This window comes from Zonotrichia leucophrys, chromosome 1 (genome assembly GCF_028769735.1).
Source record: "Zonotrichia leucophrys gambelii isolate GWCS_2022_RI chromosome 1, RI_Zleu_2.0, whole genome shotgun sequence".
Lineage (NCBI taxonomy): Eukaryota > Metazoa > Chordata > Aves > Passeriformes > Passerellidae > Zonotrichia > Zonotrichia leucophrys.
In genome coordinates, this window is record NC_088169.1 from 18,835,924 (window position 1) to 18,847,994 (window position 12,071).

Sequence of the window (12,071 nt, forward strand, 5' to 3'; positions counted from 1 at the left end):
GCAGTGCAATGAACCACCACAATCCTGTTGAGCACCAGGGAAAGGCTTTTGTAAGACTTTCCCCTAGTGGGAGAAACAATTGCTGGATACAGTGTCTGGCCTGCACAATCCATCTGTTAAATTTATGTGTCTTAACAGTACATCTCAGTCAACTGCACCTCCAAGGGCAAGGAGTAACTGTAACTTGGGAGCTCAGCCATTTGGAAGACCAACCAGGCAACTGTGATCAATTACCACCCAGCAGATGAGGACGTTGCTAAGGCAGTTTCTCAGTGTAAGAATGATTTTATCTCTTTTTTCTCTCTTTTCAGCCCTCTTGGCCAGCTGGCATCCCGTTTTTTCCTTTTCCAGCAGGCATTGGTTCAGTTTGGCGTGATCCTTCAGAGTGGGAGCAGCAGCCTATTTAGAGCTTCAAACACATAAAGACTGACTGGCTGGAACCCCAGAGAACAACCTAGCAAGAGGCTGATGAGGGCACTTAGCCAGACCATCTCTGAAACACTATTGTTAAAAGAACCTGATGTGCATGTTAAGTAAACATCAAATATGCAAAACCCAGTACATGTAACTTGCAGATAATAGCATAAGGTAATGGGCCCTATCTCCAAATAAATAACAGCACCCTCATAACCACAGGCAGTTTCAATATTTTCTGTTCACTTTCAATGCCCTCTGGATGGGTCAAATCTCTAACACAATAAAACTCCCCCAGGCTCCAGCAGGAGCTGGATTTAGTATTAAACCCTGGGTAAAATGAGAGAAAGAAATTTCTCTTGCACACAAACAGGCAAAAGCTCTAGAATAAATGTGATCCAGGAAGTTATTATATAAAGGCATTGATAATTTCATTTGCATATAAAATAATAACAAGAACGGAAGCTAAATTATCCCATATATACAGAAACCCTGGGTGTTCAGGATTGGCTATTCATTATTCTCTTGTCATATAAAGCAATTCAGTCTGCAGCTGCATTTCTCTTACAAATCCAATTCAATCAAGAGAACCGAAACATCATTAGCAAACCCACTGATTTATCCACCAGTAAAGTGCTGATACAGGCCTCTGTTCCTGCTGCTAATAAATTTTCTGCATAGCAGTGTTGGCTCTCTCTAGGGATCTCCCATTATTCTAATGACTACAGATTTCAAACTTAACCACTGGAATTTTTCAACCTGAAAGTCTATAACAGTAGGGTTCAAAACCTGTGGGCGTCATAGGAAAGAAAGGACATGAGCCAAACCATCCAGTTGCCTCAGAGATGTGTCTAGATGAAACTGCAGATAGAGGAGCACCTGGTGCCTGAGCAAATTGCTGTAGTAGGACCTTTTTTTTCCCCTTTCTGAAAGACATTGTCTCCTGTTTTGTTCATCACTTCTGTTTCCCTCAGTGGGCTTGCCTGCAGAGCTTTGCCTCCCTCTCTGCACCTTTCCCTGGCTCCTGCTTGGTTTGTTGCCTTAATTGCCAGCCTGCCAGGCAAATTTACCTGTGCCTCAACCTCTGTTCTCCTGCAGAACTGCAGGAAATGCTCTGATAACCCCTGGTGGTGTCTCTGGCTCCTCCTCCACACCTCTGAGCTCACCACAGCATCACCTTGCTGATACTTCACATGCATGAGCCCTTACACACTCCTTCAAGGCCTGGGATGCACTTCTGCTTCCTTTCCAAGGTGGTTTCAAACAGTGTCACTTCTAACAGCCCAACGGGTGTTTGAAGTAATGTTGTCTTTTGGGAATAATTCTACAAGCGACACTTTCTGTAGCTTCTGTAACAGCCTTGGGTCATTTTGTCTGTCACGTTCTTGTGATGTTTGGTTTGCCTGTGGCCCTTTCATCTTTTAACACAAAGAAGCTATTTCCTTGGAATATTGGATGGCAGAATTAATGTTCTAGGCTATCTGGCAGTTACAAACACTCATGTTCAGCCTGAAATTAGTTAAATAAAAAGAAGTACAAAAAGTAAGAATCCAGATTCACCTACGACAGTATTTATTATAGCTTTAATAAAAAGTTTTATTACATTCCTCACTTGGAATATTATTTTTCTATTCGCTGAACATGATATCCAGGAGAACAAGAATCAAATAACAAGAGTTTTTAAAAAGTGTTCTTTATTTTAAAAACACAGGCACTCCTATCTATCTTATGTATGCTATAAATAAAGGATAAAATTATTATCAATGTAAGATACTTGACACTTTCATTTACTTTTTTATCTCTCCTAATTGAAGAAGGGATACCTATAGGTGACCAGTGTGTTCTGCTTTTATGTTTTAATCATGTATTTGTGCATCTGCAAAAAATTAGGAGGAGAATTCTCTTGTTTAGAATAGGTGTTTGGATTTTTTTTTTTAGGAAAAAAACACCAGGTTTATTAGTCTAGGGAATGAGAAGTTACATTAATCTTCCAAACTCAACATTTAATATCAAAATGTCATCTTGTTATTTTTCAAGTTCCTCAGTTTCATTTATCAGGTTGGGCTTTCTGGGACGCTCTCGCTCATCTGACCAGAGTGGCTTGAGCTTTTTTATTCCTGAGTGTCACATTTCTGGCAGGTCTAATGTGTTTGGCTTCCTGTGAAGTCAGAAGGAGGTCAGAAGCATTTCCATGATGTCAGCAGATCTGAAGCCACACCTTCCTCCCAAAACCACATCTCACAGAGCTGATGAAGGATGTTGTCCTGTTACCTCCCAGTGAAAAACCTGCAGGGCTGTGCCAGCTCCTGTAGCTCCCCCAGCCCAGGACACCCATCCTCTGCAGCCTGTTGGCACTGTGGGCACAGCAGGGATGTTACATTATTGCTGGCTAATGGAGTCTTTCCCATCTTTCCTCCAACACATCACATTTTTGCCACAAACCACAGCTCTGGTATAGCCACTTGCCAGAACTGGGCTGTGCAAAGCAGGAAGAGCAGTACAGAAGCAATAAAAGATACTGTGTGTGGGGAGGGAAAATCCCAATACAAAACCCAAACCACCATTTTGGAATGTGTGCTGGTAAAAAAACTAAAGCTGAGTGGCCCTTTAGGAGAGAATTTAACTCATCTTTGTGATACAGTTTAAGGCACCATTCACTTTTACAGAGCAGCATTAAAACCTTCTGTAATCAGTTACAAGCTTGTACCTATTGGCAGAAGTAAAAAATGAGAACTGAAGTGAAATCAGCTGGCTGTTTCTGAGTCTCCGCTGCCCAACTAAAGCAAGAAAGGTGTTAAAATGACTCCTGCAATTTTCCTCTCCAGTTTTTTGAGTTTGATTTTTCAGTTTGCAAAAAAGGCACCTGAGAATGTTCTTAAATGCTCTCTGTGCCTGCCATCAAAGGAGTTTTCTACTTTGGAAAGAGAGAGAGAGCCTTGTCTCAAAACGTACTTTGCCAGGAATTCTGTCCTGATTAGGCTGCCTTGGAGCGCTTTCTTGGGAAGTTGCCATGCTGAAGTTGTTGGATGGCAGCCATGTGTTCAACACTCTCAAAATAAAGTCTTTTCCCTTAATTTGCAGTGCAATAGAAAACTGAGGTTAAACCTATTGATGCCACTGGAGGGTGGGGCTAACATACATATGTATGCAATTATTTTCAGAATATTGCAATGAGTGCATATATGCTCACACAGAGGTTGCTCTGAAGTTGAATACTAATGTTCCTTGGGTATGTATTTTGCCTCCCTCTTGTTTCTTCATTTGCAAATTATTCCACATTCAAATCTCCCCAGTGGTACTAATGAAAATGTTGGATAATCCATACATTTGAGTCAGCTCCCCCTAAAGACCCTAGGCTGGCCTCTCCAGCCCACATGATCATACCTCACAATAGGAACTCAGCAAAGCACTTCAGTAAGTGTTTATATCCAAGATTTCTAGACTGAACTCATCATCTCTGATCAATCTCAAGTGAATTTTTCAGCCCAAATGTTTTAGAATGAGGTATGTGGAAGAATGCCTTCATAGGATTATTGTATCATGATTCACATAGCAGGAGGTAAGACTTTTCTCTCTCTCACTAGGAGAAAGGGTTGTCAGCATTTCTACATTTCACAGATCCATTCAGGAGGATGAAATGAGACGGGCTGCACATGAAAGGAAAGGTTGTATCCACTTGTGGTTTATTCTGTGTAACACTCATCTGTTTGCAGATTGTTGGTGCACTCATTCACTCTCAAGCTTTCTGCTCCATATAATGCTTTACTGAAACCACTCATGCTCTCTCAGACCACATTTCATTTCCTACATGGTTCCCTACCAGGTGTGGGTTATATATGTGACATGCAGACAGAGAGAGGCACAGAAGCAATTGTGTGTATCCAGAATAAAAACAGCTTATACCATGATACATGGTGCCCCCCCAGACCTGGATCTCTCAGGGACACTCACAGAATATCCTTGCACGTAATTGAAAAATTCTGTGCTTAGGGTAAGGTCCCTTATGTAGGCCTAAGTAAAAGCAGAGATCCTAATCAATATATTAATCCTTTGTTTCCAATGATATCTCCTAATTTTTTGTGCTTCTAAACTCACAAAGCAACATTGTTAATTCCACAGTGAGTTCCACAAGGGATGTATGAAATAGAAATGAGTCTATCTTTTAACACTGAAGATGTATTTAGTACTCCATAATTAACACCAAAATGGTAATCACTAATTTTCAGATAAAATTAACTGTGGTGCATTGGGAAAAAATATGCATTTTGTTGAATATATAATTATATATTTTTCAAAGCAATCACTGCTTATATTTCCATATTGAGAAATGGTTGTTAGAAATGTGACCTACTTGGTAATAAGAAGCAGTTTTCATTTTGAATACTATTTATTTCTTATACTATCATACCTGAATGTAAAATTCTGGGAGGGGTACCTACATGTTGACTAAACTGCATCAAATTACTTCTCATTTTTTATCTTTCCCTTTCTCTCTTTTCCCCTGGACTAAACAGTGCCAATGATCTGAACCATTTTGTTCAGCATTTTGCAGTGGCAGCTCTCTGCAGTGAGCACCAAAAAGTAGTTTTGGTAGCAGCAGTTGGAGTCTACAGTGGATCAGCTTCACATAACAGGTACAAAAGACAGAGGAGAGCATGAGTCATTCCCCTTGATCCACCTCGAGATGCTGAGAGGTGACCACGCAGGTCACCTCTCCTTTGCACACAGATATAAAGTGCACAAAGTGTACAAAGGGATCCAGCTGTCACCTTATTTCTCTTTAACATCCACGGCCTCTGTGAACAGAAGATCACATGGGAGAGAAAAACCACAGTGTGCCTCAACTGCACATGGAATCACAGAAGCTCAGTACAGAGAGGATGGCTGAACCCCCCTTGAGAAAGGCCTCAGAGAACACTCACTGCAACTAAAACCAGTTTTTATCACTTCTGATTTCCCTAAAGCTAAAATACATTTGTGTTAACATTCAGAAGGAGGCTGATTTTATTAGGTTTTGGAAATTTGCAGGATTTTTGCAAAAGCAAAGTAGCACCCCATACACTCACTCTAATCCTCTGGAAAGTGGCCATGACTGCTACCCACTAACACTGTCTGTGCAGTAGTCAGAGGAAGGAATATCATGATTAACGATTAGCTTCACTCTTAGCAGAGGAAGCCATGGATAGAGCCTCACATACAGCTGATTTGGGAGCTGAGAACCCACTGAAACACACAACCCATTAGCACACATTTTTATTAAACCACTATCTTTAATGCACCAGAATGTTTAGTCAAAGCTGAAACATTAAGTGGAAACACACTGCCTTTGATTCAGTTTTTAATTGGGAAGGTTTCCTACCTAGGGCAATCTGTCTAGTTAGACAGCCTGAGGAAAGAGTGGGAGTGGGAAACAGAGACAAACAGGTAGCAGCAGCTATCACACCATTCCATCCACAAAAATGGGATTTGCTGTAGAGCTAGGATGTTCTGCAGTGGAGAAGTGGAGAAACAGATGGAGTCTGGTAAACTAAAACCACAAAAAAAGAATTCTGTGCAATGAGCCTTCCCTTAATCTAGAAATCTGTTTCACCACTAATTGCTGGAAATGGTCAAATACAGTAAAATATGATATTTCATACTGATGACATGCCTTCAGTTACAGCTAGTGAGACCCCCTCCATCTTGCCTCTTCTTGACTAATCTTGAGACTGAAGTCAAATCTCCTTCTGAACATCAAATGGCCTCCTTAAAACATCTCCAGAGAGGAACTTACTGCTCCAGAATCAGTTGGGAGGCAATCCAAGCATATTGCTACAGGGGATGAAGGTGTCTCTTGAAACACCTGGTATCGTGATGTTAGTATTAGGGTAACTGTGCATATAGAAAAATGTTTGCAGATTGTCACCTAAACTATGGAAAAGGTTTTAAGCACCCAACATAGACAATGACATTAATCAATGCAGAATTCTAACCTTCTCTTTCTCTTTTGTGGATCAAATCTGCAACAGTTATTTTATAATCCCTTGATAAGAGATTGTATGGATCAGTCTGGCTTCCAGCATCATTTACAGCAGGTCTGTATTCCTTCCTTACAGCTACCAGGTATAGCACCCAAGGAACCATTCAAACAGGGAGACCTGCTGAAATGCTGCACACTTCATCCTTGGTCCTCTACATTGTGTGCTAGATACAAGAGCAAGAGCATGGACCAGAATCCAGTCCTAAGCCTTTCCCAAACAGGGAAATACCTGTTTCTCCATTCATCTTGGTTTTGAAATTAAATCCATTAGTTTCTATTCCTAACAGAAATTTCAAGTATTCCTGTCTCCTTGACCTCAATTGAATATTACAATGTAGTTTTGCTTAAGGAACCAAAACTACTGTCAACTTCTCTCTCCACTTTTCAGAGACTTGGTACCTCTGTGAGTGGAAATCACCCCTGACTGTGGAGCCATAACCAATATTTGGACAGCTGTTCTTTGCTTTACCCTTTGGAGAAAAAAATTACCAACATTTCTGAGAATGGCAGAAAGTGAGTCCCTCCTCTCCCTGCAAATGTGTTGATATGGACAACTTCTTCTGCACTCCTTTAGGAATATCTGCCCCATACTTCAGAGTAAGTGTGCTAACCCAGCCTGGACAGCACTGGCCAACTTCCCTTGAAGAACTTACACCTTCACCAGCACATGGTGCTGCACACAGTGGGATGCTCTTACCATTTGCCTCTTGTTCCCACCATATTTCAGTACTATTTAGTGCCACTCTAGTTAAGGGTCACATGCTATTTCCATAATTATCTAAGTTTTCAAAGGTGCATAGCTCATCTACTTTAATTCCCAGTGGGGTCTGGAAGCAGCTTGCTAGTGATCAGCTTAGCTATTATTTTTTTTGTCTTTATAAAATGGCTTATTCCATCAATCCACTTATTGCCTGTTAGAGGAGAGGCATTTATTCCCTGATCCCATGGTGTTTGCATGGTGTTGAGCTCACAGACCTTACTGGAAAAACATATATGTTCATTAATCAATGCAAAAGCCTCAGATCATTTTGGCCCAGGAGACTGTGATATTTTTTTTTTTTTTTTGTTAATGGAAAAGAAACCACACATTAACATTACAGCTTTAATAATGAGTGCACACACTATTTTGGGAGCAGGGGCCTGATTTTCCGAAGTATGAACTAATTTCCCTAAAAATTAGTGTTCACACTTCTGTCACTCTTTTGCTTTTGAACATTATTAATATGTTCTTAAGCAATCGATCTCAATTTGAGTTGGAAAATATTGTTACATAATTGAATAGATTGATGTGTTAATGATCATAGGAGGAAATGAAATATTTCCTTACACTGCACATAAATAACAGAAGATTAGTGTATTATTATTGTGGCAAAGACAAAGGAAATGCATGCCAAGTACCCATTTAATGTAAATCAGCACAATCTGATTGATATTAGTCACTGTAGATGCATTTATTCTGTCTAAAGCACGGGTCTTTGCAACTGAAGCAATCAAATTGCTCTAATGGTAAAAGTCCAATTCAGGAAAACAACTAAACTGAAAAAGCTGACTTTGCCACTCTTTTCCATACGTGTCTTCAGTGTGTGTGAAGGATCACTCCTGCTTGATCCTCACTGTTATTTTACCTCCAGCATCTCTAGGTATGGGGAAGGGGCTACTGGTAATTTCCTAAGGGAGAAGCCACCCATATGCCCCGGAACTACCTGGTCTGTTACTTCCAGGGTCCCATTCCCTGAATTTTCCCAAAGCCAAGACACATTCCTCGCAGTGCACAAGGAGTGGCACAGTCCCTGCGCGCACCGTCCCGGCTGCGTGGCCGGAACGCGCTCAGGTGGAGCTCCCGCAGTGCTGCGTGACGCTGGGAGCGCTTCCGAAGGGGCTGTGAAGATAAGGATCACATTGCTGAGCACGGGTACGGACAGTAATGACTGAAATGATGTTGTGTCTGAGCACACTCTGCCCTTGCCATTGTCACAGAGAAACATTAGGGGGCAGGTGCCTCTGAAGGTCAAGGGTGCCCGCAGCTCAGGTTCCCAAGGTTTCCCAGGCGAGAGGGTCAGGGGTCCTGCCTGCCCGCGGCGCTGCGGCTCGTCCCTGGCAGTCCTCGAGGAGGGGGGAAGTCACACTGGAGGAGGACAGGGATGTCACGCAGGAGGAGGACGGGAATGTCACACTGAAGGAGGACAGGGATGTCACACTGGAGGAGGACGGGGATGTCACATTCGAGGAGGGCGGGAACGGGCGGAACCGAGCCCGACCCCCGGGCGGGGCGGCGGCCGCGGGGGGGCGCTGTGCCCGCTGCCCCGCACGGCCGGGCCGGGCCGGGCCCCTGGAGCGGCGCAGGCGGGGCCGCCCCGCCCCTCAGCCCCTCCCGCCCCTCGCTCCCGCCGCTCCCGCCGCAGGCGAGCCCAGCCGAGCCCGCCACTGCGAGAGCTGCGGCCGCTGCCCTCCGCCAGCCCGCTCACCCGGCGCAGCCCGGCACAGCCCAGCACAGCCCGGCACAGCCCGGCCCGGCACGGCACAGCCCGGCACAGCACAGCGAGCCCCTGCCCTGCGCCCCCCGCACCGCCCGGACCACGCGAGCCGGCCATGGGTAAGCGAGCGCGGCTGCGGCAGAGCCCGCCCCGGACCGCAGGGCAGCCGCGGCTGCGGGAGGGTGGGCGCGGGGGCAGGTGCGGGGCAGCCCCGGTGGGGGCAGCGGCAGCGGAGCCGCCTGTTGAGCGCCCCGGCGGCGCGGGGAGGGGGAGCGGCCGCCCCTCCGCCCGCCTCGCTCGGCGCCGCTGCCGCAGGAACTCCGCGCAGGGAGCGGGAGCGGGGACGGGCGCAGGGACACCCTGTCCGGCGGAACAACGGGACCTTGCTCGCCAGCTGCAGAGCGCTCCCTTCCTCTGGAAGTAAATCATTGATGTGGGTGATGATGATGATAACAATGCAGAATGCGGGATCTGTAGTTTCGGAGGCGGTTGTACGCAGCCTGCCGGAGCTCCTGCATCCCGTGGTCCATCCCTGAAAACCGAGGAAGGGGCGCGCTCTGGGGGCAGGGGCGGCCGGAGCGTGCCCGGGGCTCTCCGCGGGTCTCGGTGCCGCCGCCCGGCGCTGGGGGCTGGCTCGGTGTCCCCTCGGCATGGGGCGGAGCGGGGGGCGCAGCCCCTCTTCGCCAGACCCCGTCCCCAGAGGTGCGGGTCAGCTTTTGCCGGGCTGTGAAGTTTGGTCGGGGGGGGGAATGGCCTCGGGACACAGGCGGGAGAGTGGAGGGGCAGTGCTGAGCGCTCCCGTGTGCCAGGCGTGATGCAGGTGTTAGGTGTGAGCGCTGGGGAATCCTGCGGGCCATTGGGGGGATAACGTGCTGCGCTGTTCCCTCGGCTGCGCTGGGTGGAAAGTGGCAACTTTTGTTTCCAAACTTACGGGGAGGGTAGCGCTGTGTGAGTGTGTTAACAGGAGCAGAAATGGGGCCCTAGGAATGGAAAGGTCCGTAGTGCACATGGGTCCCTCGGCAGCCAGCGCTCACCTTCAGCACTCCCATCCTTTCAGCGTGGGACTTTAGTATATGGGCTGCTTTCCGCGAGCTCTCTTTCAACCAACAATACATCCAAATTAATTAAGCAGTAGTGAAAGTTAGGTGGTTTGGAAAAAGGAAAGATAGAAAAATACAGCTCTGTCTTTGGTCTGGTTTGCCACTGGCGTATTATTGCTGAGAGGCTGCAACTGCTAAAGCAGAGCTATCAGTGCGTGCCCGAGTGTTAATGTGCACATACTGATGCTGGCGCTCTCTCTGGTTTTAATTAAGAAGAAAAAAATTAATTACTCAGCCAAAGCTAAAGGAAGCTGATGGAATTCCTATGGCTGCTACTTTGTTAAATTAATTCGCATCACCTAATTCCCTAATTTCTAAATGCTTATTAACTGGTTTGTTCCCTAGCTTAGTGAAGATCAGACTCCTCTAGCATTAATGTCTTTTTACTAAGCTTTTTAGAAGTTTTCTACACCCCTTTCAATACACAGTAAAGTACTGATTCCTGTAGCCTCAGCAGCTCTGATGGTTGAAACAAACCAACCAGCTGTATTAGCAGCATCAAAAACTTTATTTTTTGTGTCCATATTCTGATACTCATTTTTTAGAGTATTGTTTTCCTGTGTGAACTTTTGATATTAAATGAAACTGCAAAGTGGACAGCCTCTCCTCTTGTCTACATCTTACTATCTTCTTCCTCACTTACACTCTTACTGGCATGGATTGATGTCCAATAAATCTTGGAATAGGGAGGGAAGAAGGATAGAAACAAAGGAATGTTTTTACTGCCTTATTAAGGGAAGAGTATTGATTTCCATGTAAAATTGTTCTTAAATGTCTTTGCTGCTAAGTGTATGAAATTGGTTTTCCTTCAGTGAATTAAGCTATTAGCAGTTTGAAATCAAAATGCTGTTTTAAATCTTCGTGAGTGATTCATCTTAAGAAGAAGCCCATCTTTATTTCAGTCGTAATAATCTTAAAAACCCACTAAAGTTAATCTTGCACATTGTGAGACTGCAACAGTGTGTGAAGTATATAATTTATGTCCATATAGAAGGTGTTGTCCTGAATGTAGCAGTTGGGAAAAGGGGAGTGAAGACAAGAAAACTTTTCTTGAACATTTTGCTCATAATGATGATAATAACAACACAAAATCCCAAGGTCTGCCGAGTTCTTTGCTTAGGAGCATTGTTGGATGACCAAGCTGTGCCTGAGTTAATGGCGGTTTGGTCAGTCAGGAGAGGGGACTTGGAGCAGAAATTTCATATAAAGTACTTCAAAAAGAAGTCACAAAAAGAAGCCTTTGTCAGCTGGTGATCCAGTCCCCCATGAATACAACGTTTTGTTTCTGTCATTGCATAACTGTTGCCTTGGCATTAGGTGGACTGAGGCTGATGTGATTGTCTCACCAGGCCTTGTGTGGAGCCCCAGCGCTGTTGCTGAGCATCCTGGCCTGATGGCAGGGATGTGTTGGACTGCTTCTCATTAAGACAGTTTGAGTTGTCCTTGCTCACACAAAACTTTTATGTGGAACTGGCTTACCCAGGCTGGTTTTTTGTTTTCCTTTTTGGAGGCTGAGAGCTCTCTGCAGCCATTATTGTTCTTTGGGCTTTTGGCTCCCTCAGCACTTTTGAAACTTGGGCTCCCTATTGCCAGTGCTGGATAGGGTTTGCACTGGCTGGATGGAGGGTCCTCAGTAATGACAGTGCATTGCTTTGTGCATCTCCTGTGAGAAATCCCACCCATGGGCATCTTACATCATGGCACATACTCTCTGAAACATAGTGTTTCACATAGAAGCGGGGATGGGGGCTGTTATTTTACAAAATGAACAAAAAAACTAAAAAAAGTTTTGGTTCCTGAAAGTTGCAAAAGCATGATACAACATCATTTCTTGGGAACTGTGTGTTTTCGTAATTTTACGCTTTTTCTTCTTTGTACTCTCTAAGTTGTTGCTTTTTACTTAAAAGAAAAAAAAAAGTGGCTGGAGCAGTGTGGGTATATATATTATATTTGGGTTGGTTGGTTTTTGGAAAAGAAATATCGAGGAGAACAATGTCTGCAGACAGAGGATGAAGTTTTGCCTGTCTTTATGTGGGTTCCAGTCCCGTTTCTTTGAAGTCTCCG

General features: G+C 44.8%; 1 protein-coding gene across 3 annotated transcripts in view; it reads left to right on the top strand.

Annotated features, from left to right (window-relative positions):
* The first annotated feature begins 8,789 nt into the window (after positions 1-8,789).
* The window catches only part of GPM6B (glycoprotein M6B), a 106,925-nt gene continuing 103,643 nt past the window's right edge, over positions 8,790-12,071 (top strand). For all 3 annotated transcript variants that reach the window (XM_064708287.1, XM_064708337.1, XM_064708315.1), the window contains exon 1: positions 8,790-9,026. In XM_064708287.1, coding sequence (XP_064564357.1) covers positions 9,023-9,026 — 4 coding nt within the window. In that variant the 5' untranslated portion in view covers positions 8,790-9,022. The remainder of the gene's footprint in view (positions 9,027-12,071) is intronic.